The 16,469-nt window shown below is 38.0% G+C and overlaps 2 protein-coding genes across 5 annotated transcripts in view; one reads left to right on the top strand and one right to left on the bottom strand.

Annotated features, from left to right (window-relative positions):
* Nucleotides 1-5,773, top strand: part of PFKP (phosphofructokinase, platelet) — a gene marked incomplete at its 5' end in the record, with an annotated part of 48,986 nt that extends 43,213 nt beyond the window's left edge. For all 4 annotated transcript variants that reach the window (XM_080339828.1, XM_080339827.1, XM_080339826.1 and 1 more), the window contains 6 exons: nucleotides 233-397; nucleotides 1,520-1,581; nucleotides 2,521-2,632; nucleotides 4,024-4,123; nucleotides 4,773-4,878; nucleotides 5,398-5,773. In XM_080339828.1, coding sequence (XP_080195954.1) covers nucleotides 233-397; nucleotides 1,520-1,581; nucleotides 2,521-2,632; nucleotides 4,024-4,123; nucleotides 4,773-4,878; nucleotides 5,398-5,551 — 699 coding nt within the window. In that variant the 3' untranslated portion in view covers nucleotides 5,552-5,773. The remainder of the gene's footprint in view (nucleotides 1-232; nucleotides 398-1,519; nucleotides 1,582-2,520; nucleotides 2,633-4,023; nucleotides 4,124-4,772; nucleotides 4,879-5,397) is intronic.
* Nucleotides 5,774-6,657: 884 nt separating this feature from the next.
* PITRM1 (pitrilysin metallopeptidase 1) overlaps nucleotides 6,658-16,469 on the bottom strand; it is a 28,803-nt gene continuing 18,991 nt past the window's right edge. Inside the window, exons 17-27 of the mRNA XM_080339511.1 lie at nucleotides 16,266-16,386; nucleotides 15,383-15,459; nucleotides 14,911-15,076; nucleotides 14,686-14,786; nucleotides 13,545-13,665; nucleotides 12,667-12,738; nucleotides 11,345-11,457; nucleotides 10,691-10,816; nucleotides 9,292-9,437; nucleotides 7,596-7,698; nucleotides 6,658-7,007 (exon numbers count right to left, since the gene is read on the bottom strand). Of these exons, the coding sequence (XP_080195637.1) occupies nucleotides 6,914-7,007; nucleotides 7,596-7,698; nucleotides 9,292-9,437; nucleotides 10,691-10,816; nucleotides 11,345-11,457; nucleotides 12,667-12,738; nucleotides 13,545-13,665; nucleotides 14,686-14,786; nucleotides 14,911-15,076; nucleotides 15,383-15,459; nucleotides 16,266-16,386 (1,240 nt within the window). The 3' untranslated portion in view covers nucleotides 6,658-6,913. The remainder of the gene's footprint in view (nucleotides 7,008-7,595; nucleotides 7,699-9,291; nucleotides 9,438-10,690; nucleotides 10,817-11,344; nucleotides 11,458-12,666; nucleotides 12,739-13,544; nucleotides 13,666-14,685; nucleotides 14,787-14,910; nucleotides 15,077-15,382; nucleotides 15,460-16,265; nucleotides 16,387-16,469) is intronic.

The raw sequence follows: 16,469 nt of genomic DNA, 5'->3' as shown, positions 1-16,469 counted from the left end.
ATAGCAAAACATTTTCCTTTTGACTATGGCGTTCAATGTATGATTTAGAAGAATTGCTTTATTTGTTTATTGTTATAGTTATATGGGTTATGATATGTTGGAGTTTTTAAGGATGTACTTTTATAAATTCCTTAAACTCTTTTACCAATAAGTGACATAAAGTTGCATGACCTATAAAACCAGAAATTCAGACTTTTTTTGTTTAAACCTGCAATATCTCATCTTTGACTAGACGTGTGATCGCATCAAGCAGTCGGCCAGTGGTACCAAGCGCCGTGTGTTCATCATCGAGACCATGGGTGGTTATTGTGGTTATCTGGCTAATATGGGGGCCCTTGCAGCAGGAGCTGATGCTGCTTATATCTTCGAAGAACAGTTTGATATTCGAGAGCTCCAGGTATAAAGCATTAGAAATGTTTTCCTTCTTTTTAAGTAGATCCTAAAATGGTTGTACAAATACAGCATAATGTGTATATTTGAAGTAGATGGTTCATGTTACAAAAACCCATAAATGGTTAGATTGTATCTAAAAGCTACATTTTTCAGTGGCACTTTCATATAATGCTGATTCTTATGCCCTATTATATAAAGGAACATATACCACTTATTCTTGGCATCAGATTCAGTTAACTGACAAAATTATTGTATTAGTTATTAAACAATACTAAGTGAATTGTTTCATTTTTATTCTTATTCAAATTACATGTAAATGAACAGACCCAGGCAGTTAAAAAAAGGGGAAAAGGGGAGGTGGGCAGCAAAAATAGAGAAAAATAAGAAATACCTTTTTCCATTGTGTTAGATGGCTATTCATGTCAGGAGTTAACAATATTTAAGGTGTATTATATACTGACCTTGATATCACAACCATTCAGAGTATGTTTGGAGATGTTACTAAAATAAAGATCTTGGACTTTAAGGATTATGGATTAGGATGTAAGATGATATGGAACTTATCTACTATGAGGCTTTTACACTTCTGAGGCAGTTGGTGCTGGCTGCAGTCATGGACAAATACAAGCTAAACAGATAGAAATTTCCTGAAAGGAAAAGAAGTGTGAAATTGATCCCTCCCCGGTCTTTTCTCAGGGGTGTGTACTCTTCATGTCGTATATGGGAGCACCAGCACAGCAGTACATGCAGTACATCACTGTGTCCCTAACGGGACTTAGTCAAGGACTGAGACCAAGGGCAAGATATGACCTTTTGTGGCAATTTCTGTGTTTTTATCTATATTGACGTTATCCAAATTGGTGCTATACCAGTATAGCATACACAAAATCAACTTTGTGTTACTATTAAAATCAGTTATTTGTGACGTGGAAGAAGTTAGTTTTATCCCTAGATTAATCGCCATACACAGTATATTGTCTTGGATCTCAAAAAACCTGCTGATTATTTGAATTTGCACATAATATTTGATGAGGAATATGTTACAGAAGTTCTCAGGATGTGCAGGTGCCTTAAAGTTGTTTTAGAGTTCTGTATGGCTTGTTAAAAATACTTCTTTTATTTCGAGGCTAATGTGGAGCACCTGACTGAAAAAATGAAAACCAGTATCCAGCGTGGTCTAGTGCTGAGGTAAGCAAAAGTAGTTTGAATAGATGGCATCAGTGATGCTGAGCACTTCCAGCCAAATAGGCTGTTTTGCCATTTTTGAAAACACTCTTAAGTCTATATTCCTTGATTATGTCTTTAACATGAGATTTTTGCTAAAGCTGTATCTCCAGAATGCAATTCTGGGAGCTGTCTGGATGCCCTACAATCTAATATTTTGTTCTATTTTCTCATTGGCTTTGTCTTGTAGATTCTTTCTTACTAAAGATAGTCTAAAAGTTAGCATACATGCGTAAACATATTGTGTGGCCTTTAGTATGAAAATCCTAATTAGAGTTTAGGAAATAACACAGAATAAAATATCTTTCAAAAATCAAAACATTTAAAATATGTTGATTAGCATGTTCTGAAATTAAACCTTCTTAGGCAGGAGGAATCAGACTGTAGCTTCTCTCTTGAACATTTATTTGACTGCCGAGTAGCGAAGGGCTAAAGAATGGAGACCAAAATAGATTGTATGAGGATATCTTTGTATTTGTTCTACTAGTTATATGACTACAGTGAAAAATATGCTGCATATATGATATTGGTAAGGAACAGCCTAAGGTATTATTCATTATGCATGCTTTTATAAAGGGCAAAATGGATGTCGATGTCAACGACTTTTTGTTTTAATGCAGTTTTTCCTCTGCATAATGTCAGACCTAAAATAATGTTATTCAGCACCTTATTCAACAAAGGATTCCAAGTGACCTACCAGTGATGTCAGTATAGTACAAGTAATGCAGACTTAAAAATCATGAGCATGTTACATAAAAGTGAATGTGTGCAATTAGATGGAAATATCCAAGCCATCAGTACTGGTATCAAGAAAATGTGAAAACATTTGTCATTCAGTAGCTGTAATGGCATCCACTAATGAACAGTAAATTTCCTAACTGTATCTGGCCTTAATTGTTACAGAAATGAGAACTGCAATGAGAACTACACAACTGACTTCATTTATCAGCTGTATTCTGAAGAAGGAAAAGGAGTGTTTGATTGTAGAAAAAATGTCTTGGGCCACATGCAGCAGGTGAGAATGAACTTAAAATTACAGACAAAAGTAACTTTCTATAAACAAATATCACACACTATTCAAGCATTTCAAGCCAGTCTGATTAGGAATTAAACTAAAAAAAAAAGTGTGTGGGGGATTGGACTAGATGATCTTTTGAGGTCCCTTCCAATCCCAAACATACTGTGATACTGTGATACTGTGATTTCTGTTCATTGGTTACTCAGAAGTTTTTGTTGGGATTGTATTTTATTGCAATTCCTTCTTAAAAATCTAGGAAAAAAAGCTGCCTTAGATTCTTAATGATTTTCATTTTTATTCCTCCCTGTCTATATTAATAAACAACTACATTTTTTAATAGATAATACAGCTATCTTATTATTATTGTGATATATTATTAGAACACACCTGCCCATCTGTAATGTATCTGGTTTTTGAACCCTGGAAGATATGAGATTTCACTAAGAAAATACATGCAGGTAGATTGTTCTTGTAGAAGAAACAGTAGTGAGCTACTCCTTGTGGTCATTGTACCTTGCATCTCTTTATCTCACTATACTGCTTGTTAGTAGGCAAATAATGAGTTTCTAATTTGGCTACAGTAACCACCAGGACTGAGGTAGAGTAAAAAAATCTATGAGGAGCCAAATTTCTCAAGTACTAGTAGTGAAACAACTGTCTTACCTTTAAAGTCATTTTAAGCTATATTGTATATTCCGCTTACATATTTTTAGATTATTCAACATTGAGGTTGGCACTTTCTGCATAAAATGTAACAAAGTTTATTTTGAAGGTCAGGACCAGCCATTAGTCAAAGAATCTATTTGGAACCACTTCACATATGATTTCAGTCCCATCTGCTGCATAGAAAATGGATAGAAAAGTCATACTGTATGTAATATAGACAGAGGGTCTAAAAAAACCCCTCATAACAACACTTTTGTTTCCAGAACTATATAAAGGGTGCTGTAATACTTGGAATGAAAGAAGAACAAAAAAGAAAAAAGAAATAATGCAATTACTAGTCTAAAAGTCCCAGTGCAGCTGTTATGTACACGGCACTATGGGCGTCCCCCTTCCAGCTGTCCCCGCTGACAGAGTCAGCACATGTGTTGCTGCAGTTTCCCGGTTGATGTTCTGCTGAACCCAGGTTGCCCCATGGCAGCTGGGCAGCCCCCTGTTTACCTAAGTTAAAAGAGTCATTGATTCCATGAGAATTCTAGAGGTGTTTAACGTGAATTTTAAATGTTTTAGCTTGATTCGTGCAGTGTGGTTTTTGGTTTCTTTGTTTTCCTCAGTAGGGGAAATGGAAATAAGAGGTAGAGCAGGCCATTAACAGAGGTGACTGATAAAAAGACACAAATACTGGTTCGATAACTAAACTAACCCCCAGTTAAATTTTCACACAGGGTGGTGCACCTTCACCATTTGATAGAAACTTTGGGACAAAAATATCTGCAAAAGCTATGCAGTGGATCTCCAAAAAACTGAAAGAAACCTACCGAAAAGGTACAGAAATATTTGGTGCTCTCTTGATAGTACTGTCTTTCATTGTCTATCAGTATGTAAGACTACTGTACTATGTAAACTAATGTATATTTGTTTGTTAATCAAGAGGGAAAGAAGTATGGCGACTATGTTTTTATTACTCAGTAGTGCCTTGCTGTGCTTCCTGCTGTAAGATGATTTCTCCTCAAGGGAAGTCAGTAATTCAGATAGCTGTTTTCTTATCTTCCTTTTAAAAAATGCCAGTGTGTTTGCAGTTTTTCATGCATGAAGGAATTGATGGTTATATAGTTACATCTGTTCTTCCTTTTTGTTTCATGGTGGCTTCATGGGAGACAGAAGAAGGTAATATATCTTCTTTGGGAACTTTTGTAAAGTGTTATTTACTAAAATCTAATTTAAAATTGGATGTTAAAATTCTGTTTTATTGTTACTTAATTGCACTGCATTTTCATTGCTAATCACCAAAGCCAAATCAAACAAACAAGGATCTTCTAACCCTATTAAAGTACTAATTGATGTCTTATCATTACATTAAGTATTCAGTAATTGGAATTAAGCTACCATAAGCTTCCTATTCAGTTTAATTACAGAAAAAGAGTGTTTGCCTTTACAAGTGTAAGAAAGATCCTGAATTATTTCATTCTTTTAGGAAAAGTATTTGCCAATACTGAAGACTCAGTTTGTTTGCTGGGAATGCGTAGACGCAACCTTGTTTTCCAACCCGTGGCTGAGCTTAAGACTGAAACAGACTTTGTGTATGTATACGCTGCTTACATTTTAAACATCTCAACACAGGCTCTCTTTCACCACATCAAACGAACAACACAGCATGTGCCAACTGGTTTACCCCACTTTTGTCTTTGGCCTGCATTCAGCCAGTAATTCCCGCTGGATGTTCACTTTTCTAACAATGCCCTTCTTGCTTTCTCTTCCTTATACTTGGAAATCTTGGTGTTTTTAAATAACTTTCTCATAATTATCTTTGTTCTAATGCCTAGAATTACTTTACTTGGGGTACTGTTTAGTGGGGCAACAATTTGGTATTTTACTTACCTTTAAAGAACATATTTGACAGTAAAATCTATTAATTCCTTTAGTATTCTCAGTATTCATTTTGGGTGTTTACATCCCACCATAAATGTCGTATCTAATCCTGTTTATAAGGAATGCAGTTACTGTTCGCGTTGTCAAATGACCTACAAAATATGTTTGTTGTAGCTACCAAGTAAATCACCTTTTTTATTTTTTTCCCACCACACACCGGTCTTACACAGACACAGGATTCCCAAGGAGCAATGGTGGCTGAAGCTGCGACCACTGATGAAAATCCTGGCCAAATACAAGACTAGTTATGATGTCTCAGATTCCGGCCAGCTGGAGCATGTTGCTATGCACAGCCCAAAGGAAGCAGAAACCGGAGCCATCTAAAGAGATCACTTTTAGATTACTGTCATAGATGCACATTGTGAGTAACAATGCTTTAGAATCGTTACAGCTTTGTTTTGTAACATTTAAATTATTGTACCAGCACTTTACGTGAAACAAGACAGTCACACAGATTTTGTCCTGTATTTGTGTTATGTTTGAAACAAACCCTTAGCATCTAATGGAGAAGCACCATGTACTGATACTGCCCTTTAACAGTAAGTGCAACACGGTTCTATGCACTCTGTAAGTTACTCATCTACTGCACTTTGTTTCAGAGTACTTACACCCCAAAAATACATGTAGATGGCTAGCTTTGTGTTGAGTTACAGGATGTGCTTAATGTATCTGAAGTGAAATAAAGTACTGTTGCAAACACCATGTGTGACTTGTCAGAAATTGTATTCACTTGCTGTTGAACAATTTGGGGGATTAGTGCTTCATGAAGTATGTACAGTCCAGGGAAGGAAAAAAGCACCTACCCTTTTCTTTCAGTAACCATGCAGGGAAAGCTCTTTGTTGTTGCTCTGAATCCCTTCCCCTTATACATGGCTCATAAAAATATTTTTCAAGAAAAACAAAAAACTTCTTGACATTCAGAAGGGCATAATCTGGTCTTTGCTTCATGTTTCCTTTCAGATTCTTCGAACCTATTAAAATAAACTCAATGACAAAAAAGGGTAAAATTGATTTTTCAAATTAGTCTGACAAACACAGCCAAAGATGTTTCCCCATGCCAGTTTCTGTTAATTGGACCTTGACCAAAAATTAAATACTAGACTGTGTCATATCAAAACACGACTGAATGTTGCCCAGATTGGCAAGATAAAATACACTGTACACTGATTCATTAGTGATTTGTGGCCTGTGCTGCAGTTTGCTACAAACTTGGCTTGATGGGGAGTAAATTATGCTGTCTCAAAGCTCCTCTACCTTGTGGCTCAGGGTAAGGAGGCTGGAATCATCACACTGAAGAATGAAATCTGTATGAGAGACAGCTCTTTATATATCCAACAGCAGACATAATTTCAAACAAACACCATTTAAAACTCTAGAGTTTTATGTATACAAAAATATTAATTTATATAGTATTCATATGCAACTGGGGGAGTGAGTCTTCAGTAAAATATCAAGTCTGTCTTTGCCGTAACAGCAAATCATTCTTGCTCTCAACTACTGGATGGTCAGAAGATTTTTCACATAGTTGTTTAACGGACAGCTTTTAACTGTTCTGTTGGTCGCTGTTAAAAGCAGCAATGGACACAGAAGTTGGACCATAGCACGTTAAAAGCTACTACAAAAAAACTAATGACGTAGTCACACAGATTCGCTGGTTCTGTATTAGCGTGCATGTTCAGCAGCAATTCATCTTTTGACCCATGAGGGATCTTTGGTGATATCTGCATTTTCTGGGCCAAGTACAGCTTGACCACGAGTGCTCTTCCCAGCTGCAAGATACCTGCAAGAAAAAAAACAGTAACAAATGAGAAGCTGCTGCATTCAGGTATCCGTAACTCTGCTATCCAAGTTAAAAATAATCCCATCTCAGGAAGAAATTCTGTTTGATATGTACCCACTGTTTGCTTTTACAGCATCTTTTGGATTTGCAGTGGTTTCTCCCCAGTCACAATACAAGTCTCCTAAGCTGTAGCCCTAACTAGCCTTTCCTTAACCTTGTATTCTTCAGTAGTGGAATCCTTAAGTCTAAAAAATATTACAAGCCTAGAAGAACCAGCTCACATAGCCAGGAGCTGGATGGCTGAGGTTACTGTTTGTCCAGACAGTTTCTGGACCCTTCAAAAGTAAAAAAATCTCCCACAAACTCAGAATGTAGGAAGTTACATCTGATGAAATGCAGTAAGCAGGATATAATTAACACCTCTTGTTCTCGGTTACAAAAGCAAGTAATCAAAATAGTACAAAAGGCCGAGGGAGGAAATTCAAGAACTTTGTATTACGACAACTTTAACAAGCTGTTTTCTTCTTCAAATTAGAGTTTTGTTCTATTTTTCAGGTAAACATTTTCCTAAATTGAGAACTGACTTACTTGTTTGATACATCAACCAGGTTATCACTGTTGACAGCAAAAAGTTGTTCTCTGTGTGACTGCTTCATTTCATCAGAAATCCCATACAAGAAATGACCCATTCCTAAAAAAAAAAACAAAACCAGAGGCTGCATTGGTGACTGGAACCTCAATTACAACTATTTAAAGCACGAAGGAGTGCAAACTCCAACAGAGATGTGTGCTGGAGAGGAAAAAACAGAGACCACCACTAGGCCACTGTTCTGAGACAATATCTGACTGTTATTCAAAGGTCAGAACCAGGTATATAATTTTCTGAGGTAGTAAGAGTTTCCTATTTAGGAAAACAAAATTTCATATTCTATTCTGGCAAATGATATAATTTGTCAAAAATCTAAACATAATGGTGGTCTGGAAAACCTAAACACCCTAATGTGATTCATTCTAGAGTCTCAGTAGTTTTTAACAGCATTTCAGCCAAACTGCATTTCATGAAGCTTCTAATCTTCTTATGGTTTATAATAACAAACTCTTAAGTTTGCTATCAGCTGTAACATACCTGCAAGGTCTAATTACCTTTTTGTACTACACACAGAAATCCACGTAGAAATGCATTAATGCTTAGAACAGTTGCCTACAGTATTCCAATATTAATATTATAGGTACATGAACAACCAGAGAACTCCAAAATAATAATGGAAAAACTTTCTGGCATGCAAATAATCAGAGGGGGAACAAAGCGGTTTGGGAGGACATCTGCCAACTGGGGCTCACTTCACAGCTGGATATGGCAGCTCAAGCCCTTAGGGAGGGCCCAGGGATGACAATAAGGTGGTAGGAAGGGGCAGGTATTTCTGCAGCAGCATCCAGGCCTATTGAACAACATTCCTCTGTTCAGTGGGTCACTGAATTTGTCATAGCTCCATTCAAACATCAGCGTTCAATATGCACACATTTCACTCGTATGCATCTAAAATGGATTACTCTTTTCTTAATTGCCCAGAACAAAACCAAGTTCCTTAAGCTTCATGTTAAGTTTTCTTGTTTAATAAGTTAGTGTTAATATAAGTACATATTAAAATCATGCTAATTTTAACCTTATAATTCCTTTATGTATAGGAAGGGAATGTATTCAATAATAGCTTAGAAAGTTTTGGATTGAAATTAAGCTGAGAATAGCAGAGGAATAAGCAAAGAAAACAAAGGAACATGTGAGCAAACTAGAAAGGTGTGAAGATGCTACCAAGCCATCATAAGAATGCAGATATGTAAAGATAACACTCACTGCCATAGCGGACAGACTTTTATAATTCTTCAAAAAAAGTACACATGAAAGGTTAGAGACATTCATACATAGACCTATGTCAGGAAAATTATCTTTCCAACTTTTTTTTTTAATCAAAAGACCAATATTTCCTTTTATTTGCTTGCATTTAATGCCCTTTCCAAGCCTAAAGTTGTTTCTTCAGTCTACCTCCATCTCCTATCTCCATCTATATTCACCTGACGATAAGGAACAGCATGAAAACAAAAACTTCAGTAGAGACTGAATGCATGAGGTGTCTCTGAAAGGGAACAAGAGGAATTGGCTGCTTTGTTGAAATTGCAATTGTCTTACATCGGCCAACGAATTTTGTTATGTGCAAACTATCTTATTCACTTTAAACTTGAATAAAAAAACCACACTGGCCACACTGGGAGGCTGGTGAGAAGATACCTTTATCTGAAGGAGCTATTGGTGCATCTACAGCAGCAAATACTGCTAGCTTAGCTTCATCGATATCCTGCTGTGTGAACTCTCCAGATTTGGCCCATTCAACTGCTTTCTCAAATGTTTTCAAGGTCGTTAAGGAATTCGGGTCTCTTAGAAGGAAAAAAAAATAAATAAAATTAATTACTTTAGTCTTACAAAATTAAATACTGTCATTGCTTTGTTCTAATTTCACTCATAGTTTGCTATGCCAAACAAACATACATACACGGGGATTAAACAGAATGATAAACTTTGTTTACAAAAAGAGGTTTTGAGGTTTGGTTTGGGTTTCTTTTTTCAGAAGAAAGAAGCGTTGCAAACCAGGCATATTTTGAATTTTAGATAAATGCAGCAAGTTCAGTTGCCTAAAAGCGGTTCCCAGGTAGTGCGTAGAGAACTGGCATTTAAAAAGATGGTGAACCAGCCCTATTTTTACAACGTGTTATCAATTTGCTACAACAGCTTAGTAAATGTAACTGCCATTAATATCGACAACGGTAATATTTATGATATCCCGTATCTTCTTGTGTTTCCTGCTATACCTGTTCCTGCTCCCTGCAAAACAGGTGCAACAGGTTAACAGCTACTGAAATACTCACCAGGACATGTCCTACCATGTTGAAGCTTCACAGAGAGGAAAAGCTGCTCAAGTTTTAGCTATGAATCTCAGTCAAGTACTGTGCTAAACTGCCTTCGGTCTACGAAAACGATTCAAGCCAGTGCTCCAGCCACATTATATTTTTAGGGGGGAATATAACTAGTCTTTAATACTGTCAGTGCAAATTTCACCTAAAAGTGTTTTGGTAAGACCACTGTGAGATAATTGTTCTGGACTGGCAAAAAAAAGAAGAAAAGGAGAAAGCAATTGTAGCTCATGAGCAGCAATGCTTTCCGCTCAGCCCCTGATGATTCCAGCCAGTCACCAAAAGGAGGCTGCGTATTTTCAAAACCAGGACCTTAGGGATCAACATTATTCTGCTTCCTGGTCTCAGATTTAGAATAGTCTTCAATCCCTTTTTTAGGGCTTCCTCAACTCATGAAGAAACAAGTGAAAGCCAGTTTTACATAAATCTGGTACCGAGACAACAAACACCTAAGTACAGAGATGCAACAATGGTTGCTTCCAGCAGAGATAAGTTCGTCTTTCCCAAGGACAGAAACCAAAGAAAATAAGGAGGAGTTTATTAACGAAACTGATATACCTTAAGCAACTAATCTTAACATCATCAGCACTGAATCACTTTCTTCTGATTCAACATGCTTTTTATTTCACTTAGTATTGAAAGAGAGCTGCAGCTAAGTCAAAAATAAGATACATGCAAGCGCAGTCAGTGTGAACAGGAAAGAATGAACCTGCTGTTACCTGTAGGAGTAGAAAGTGAATATGCCACTGTGACTAAGTTTGGCACCTCCACCGTAAGCCCCTCCTTTCTCTCTGATTTCTCTATGTAGGAATTTAGCTGTCATCAACTGTGCAAGAATTCGAAGGCTGTAATGAAAGAAATACCAACAAAGACATTAACTGGATAACAGTATTCTCAACTTCCACTAAAGCTCACAAAGATCCCTGCACCTGCAATGCATTGTTTCCTGTAATTTACAACAGTAACAATACTAAATATTTTCTAGTAACTGAATAATGTGACATCATTGTAAGACTGGCACTGCTTTGGAACATTCCTTATTTCCATTTATTTCATCGTAATGAAACACAAAAGCAGCCTCCTAAACTTTGCTATGTGCAATGGGATTTTCAATTCAGACACATCCAAGTAGGCAGGGCTGTTTATCTGGAAGTTGGGGGGCAGTAGCCCCTTGTTACTTAATCTCAGTATTTACTGAAACAGGGCATTTCTGGACCTAGCCATGCAAAGATTGCTCCCTAAAGAATTTGTGACAAATGCCCTGCAAAGCATTTTCTATTGACACTCCGTTTTCTGTGATCAGACTAACACATTCAATTTTGTTCTGTGCTTTGCAACATATGTAGAAAGGTCCTGCTGATTCTGCTTCCCACCTGGCATAGTCTGCAGCTGTGTAGGGAACGGTTCGAATGCATTCCCCGACATAGTTCACTGGGAAGGGCAGTACGAAATGGGTCTTCATCTGGCACGGTTTGAAAGTAGGATCCTAGGAGAAAAACACATTATTGTCACAGTTAGCAGAGATGAGACCAGTTATCCATTTGAGAACTGGGTTTTTTTGAGAACTGTAAAATTCTGCCAAACATACAGACACACAAATGCTAAATGCTTGACCTACACTGCGATCACTGACATTTCACTTGTGCCCATATTAACAATCCAGTACATAGAATTGCCCTGGGAAACTAAAGTACATGGGCACTGTACATCAGCTGCCCATCCTTGCACACCGGCTTCTCATTGTGCAGGCCTTGTGTTATGATGAGTTTTGACTGGCCAAGTCTTTACTTGGATTGAAACAAGTGTTGGTAACTCTCCGCTGCTGTCCACATAAGTACGTGGTCACCACATCATATTTCAATCCACCTACTTCATTTTAGATATTGAAAACAGATTCAGAAACTGAAACACACACAAAAAAGCAAACTATTAAAGAACAGCAGCAGCTATATGAATTTCTGCTCAAACATCCCCTGCAATAAACTCAATTCTTCCTTACAACCCCACTTCAAAACTTCCAGTCCTCTTCACAGCTCCAGGCCCCTGCAGCACTCGCCTCTTTGTCCCTTTCACACATACACCTGCTTGTGCGCTTACTTCAGCATGAGCAGAGCCTTACACACCTCCAGTGGCTTTTATGACCCCATTTCAATGTTTCCAAGCCTTTCTTAATTTTAGAGACAGGCTTCGCAGCCCCTCGCACGCCTCTGGCTGCCTGGGCCAAGGATAGCAGCGCACACATGACTGGTCAGCAAGCAAAACCATGGGCTGAGCTCTCCCTGCTTTCTTCGCAAAGAAGGGTGTGCTGAGCTGTTTCTCTCTCCTGACACCAAATACAGATTTTCAGTTTTACTGAATTGTCACTGATGCTCTTCTGTTAGGTGTCATCACATTCGGAATGATTGAGGGAGGAGAGGAAGGAAAGGAAGGGGCTAAACTGGGAGCGACACCACACAAGTCTGGTTCTGAAACAAGGCCGAAAGTAAAATAAGCACTGCTTACAAGACACAGCACAAGCAGGTATTTGCCTGCACAGGGCTGTGAAGCTGGCTAAATGACCTTCAAGCCAGGACCAAAAAGGATGACACTGAAGGATGAAGAAGTTTGATGGCTACTTCAAAAACACAACAGTCTGAGGGCAGAACTGATGTAACAGTCCTCTAATACCAATATCCCCAACCAATAACGTACTTACATTAACCAGTTTCCTTGTGATCTGCAAGCCAGTGAGCATTTCTCTTCCCATGGGTTTGACTTCTGAAGATTTCTACAAGAGACCCAACCTTCTTATTAAAAGATGATTTAACAATTTAGTCCAGGAACACTACAAATGCAACTTCTGCCCTTCAAACCTTTCTGAAACCACCATCAGACCATGTCATCATAAACATAAGCAAGCTACACTAGTACTTCTTTAAACTTGCATTTCTAAGTAAATGCCAAATAAATTTCCCTTCAAGAGTGATTTGGCATCGAAAGACACCAAGACAGAGATTAAATGGCAGCCAGACAGTTTCAGACTACCATTTCCCCCACGGGTAGGGAACTGGCAGCCTGTTCCAGTCTGGTCAGAGATTAAGACAGATCTGCATGCTGAAAGAGCAAATCCTTTGTCAACTCTATTGAGCCAAACACATTTTGTGCCAAATGTCCTGAACATCCAGATAATAAAACAATTTCCTACGCAACTGAGAAACTGCATGTCACGCCCTATTTCCTTTTGGCCAGCATTTCAAGTAAAGCTCAGCTAAATCAAGAAATTACAGTTTCACATGACAGAGAAAGGAAGAATTTCTTTTTCCACATCCCACACAAAAGCCATAACCCGAGGGTAAGGCTTGACAGCTGATGTACAGGATTACTCTGGTCTGTTTTACCGAGGCGCAGACAGCCTCTGTGGCAAAACACAGCGCAGTTTACCACAGAGCTGGCTCTGGCACATTTCTTCAGACAGCTTCACATGGACGTGGTATCCGAGTTCAAATGATCTTCTCCTGATTGCACAGTGGTCTTTACACAACATCAAACCCAACTGCATTTCATGCTCTAGTCACAAATGACGTAATTTCTTACCTCAATTACATGGGGACGGACAGGTTTTCTCTCTTTTTTACTTCTACCAATGCTTTTTATAAATTTCTCTACTTCTTTAGATGCTTCTGATATCTGTTGAGGTGCTGCATTCACTGAACACCTGTTAAAAATACATATCAAGTTTTTAAACATGTTTTTGTATTTTCTGACAGTCTCTCATATTTGTACCACTCTGTCTTCCTAAACATTTTCTATTAATTCATCAAAATGCCAGATCTGCAGTCACTGATAATCATTACCACAGAAAAAAGCAAAATACTCATAATCCAGCATTTGATACACCAAAACCAGAAGTCACAGTCCAACTCCTTTTCTTTTGCTTGCCCAAAAATACCCTCAGACCTAAACTTCAGCAGTAGCTGTCAAATTACTTTTGTGCACAGGACAGGACTTTTAATCAGTTTTGCAAAATATAAACGTCTCACAAAGAAACTAATGTCCTCTGTATTCTCTGTTCACAGGCAGACCTACCATGGTTTTGAACCGTATAGGTATTTCCACAATTTCATTCATCATTTCATGCTTTGCAAAACTAAACTTTGCAAATTATGTCACTTCAAAACAGGTTATTTTTTGAAATAATGCACTTGAAATTAAACACCTTAAAGCGTTCTCTTACTGTTTCCAATAGATGCGTAAAGCAGGTTCCTGAATGTCGCTACTTTCATTTTAGGAGGAAAAAAAATCCAAACCGAACTGCATGCTACTATTACAATACAATATAACAGTGTTTGTCTCTTAGCCATATTTAAGGAAAAAAATAAACAAAACCAAACCAACCAACAAAAAATCCCAAACAAAACAACAACAAAAACCCCAACAAGCAGAATATTGAGTATTTTTGTAAAATCCCACAGGCCATTTACACACTTTTGGTGCAAATGTTACGTACGAAATTTGCCATAAATTTCTCATACTTGTTAAATAACTAATAAAATAAGCCATAGCTATCTCTTTGTAAGCAAAGAGAATTTAAACTAGTAAGATTTGTGTAGTGTTTCCACAGAACTCCCATTTCACTAAACCCCAGCACTCCATGAAGCACACTGAGAAATGCACATTCAGAATCCACGGCCTCTTTTTAACCAAAACGCCCCTTTTCTTTTTAACTGGAACTCACCTGATGTTGTCACTGTTTAATAAATACTTCTTAATGCGTGGCAGTTTGCGCAGTATTGGTTTAACATCGGACATTTCTGCTATTCTCTTCATTAACTTCACCTGTGTGGGAAGGGAAGGCAGAAAGACCACAGACTTAGGCAATAAAACGAATTAGCAAAAACGAGCACTGTAATTGCAGAGTCAAGGATTTGGGCCTCACTGAGGGATGCCATCAATTTCCCACCTGATCCATCCCACTGAACATTTCCTGCAGTTCTCCAGAAGGCGTAAGGTTTTTGCTGGCTCTAATAGAGGCGTATAAATGCCCACAATCCGGAACCCCATTTGACAGCTCCTGGGCAGTCTTTTTAACCAGCACTTGGAAATGCTCTTCCTCCTCAAACCGGGGGCTGAAAAAGAGTAGAAGCAGGTCTCTAGGTCATGTAAAAGCACAACAATGGAATGTATAATACTGAATCATTCATCATTCCAAGTTCAAAAAGCTTTTAGACTGCTGGTTCTCCATTTAATATAGCCATGCAAATGATGGAACACTTAGGTTTAGAAACTGGAAGCCAGACAAAGATACAGTCATAAAGAGATATCCCAAAGTAGGATGTCTAGGAAGAAGAGAATGGTTGGGGGAAGAGGGAAAAAGAGAGCCCCAAAACACATGCAGAAACACAAACAAGCAAACAAAACCTAATGTACTGTACTTGTTAAATATTTCACTCCACAAATGCATCATGTCTGGTAGATTTCTATCCAAGCAGAGAGATGAAAAGAGCACACCCTGAAGGAAAAAAACAACAAGAAGAAAAACAAAACAAAAAACCCTTCACACAAGATAACCAAAGCAATGGCCTGAGAAATGCACAACTTTTTATGAAAGTGATGTGATGATGTCAACCTAATGCTACACATCACAAAGTCACTTTGATGCAGGCTGTGCTACTAAAATCAGAGCAGACATGAAACATGATTGTTCTTCACACAAAACAAGCCTGTCAGTTCCTCCTTCTCAACAGTAAGTAGCAGTTCAGAAACAGAATTTCTCACTTTTCACATTAAGTACAAATAGAACTGTACTGGAGATGCACCTTCCTGAAAAGGAGTCTCCCTAATTCAACTCCAGGATCCATGGGGAGTAAACCACAGCAGCACACATCAGCAAGTCTGGAAAAAATCTCAAGAGGACATTGCCGGGATAGTTATGCCCAATACTAAGGTACATCCCATGTTTCTGAACCACACTAACAGTGACATATGCATATTAACAGCAATCTGCATTGAGAACATTGTACTATTCTGTCCTCTACCCTCTGCTTCCAAAATTTTTTGCGGCAGTCAAAAATACGGTGACAGATGCTAGGGAAGCACTGCCATAAAATGGATAACCACATCAAACACTCCCCTTAAAACAAAATACTACATTATTGTAATTCTCAAATTTACATCTTACACTAAAAGGCAAGAGTCCTTTTATACACTAAGTTTTCAATGCGTATTACCTGACTCCCCACCTGGAAGCCCTGACTGACCCTTAACGACAGAGCTATTACTGCAAGTGTAATGTCTTCAAGCTTATGATTAATTTACCTGTTCATACACATCTAGGTGTGAATCATCTGGAATTATATGTGGGCTGACAGACATCCCACCTGTTTTCAGTTCGATTTTCTGGGCTTGTTCCCTGTAATCAAGGGCTCCGCATCCCATCCTGTGAAAAACAATAGAGATTTATTTCCATTTTCAGTGTATGCCAAAACCAGGATCCATATGCCATCTGCAAAGACGGCTGTT

The sequence above is a fragment of the Nesoenas mayeri genome (genome assembly GCF_963082525.1).
Source record: "Nesoenas mayeri genome assembly, chromosome: 2".
Taxonomy (NCBI): domain Eukaryota; kingdom Metazoa; phylum Chordata; class Aves; order Columbiformes; family Columbidae; genus Nesoenas; species Nesoenas mayeri.
The sequence above is the reverse complement of the archived record's forward strand: the minus strand, read 5'-3'. Positions and strand labels throughout refer to the sequence as shown.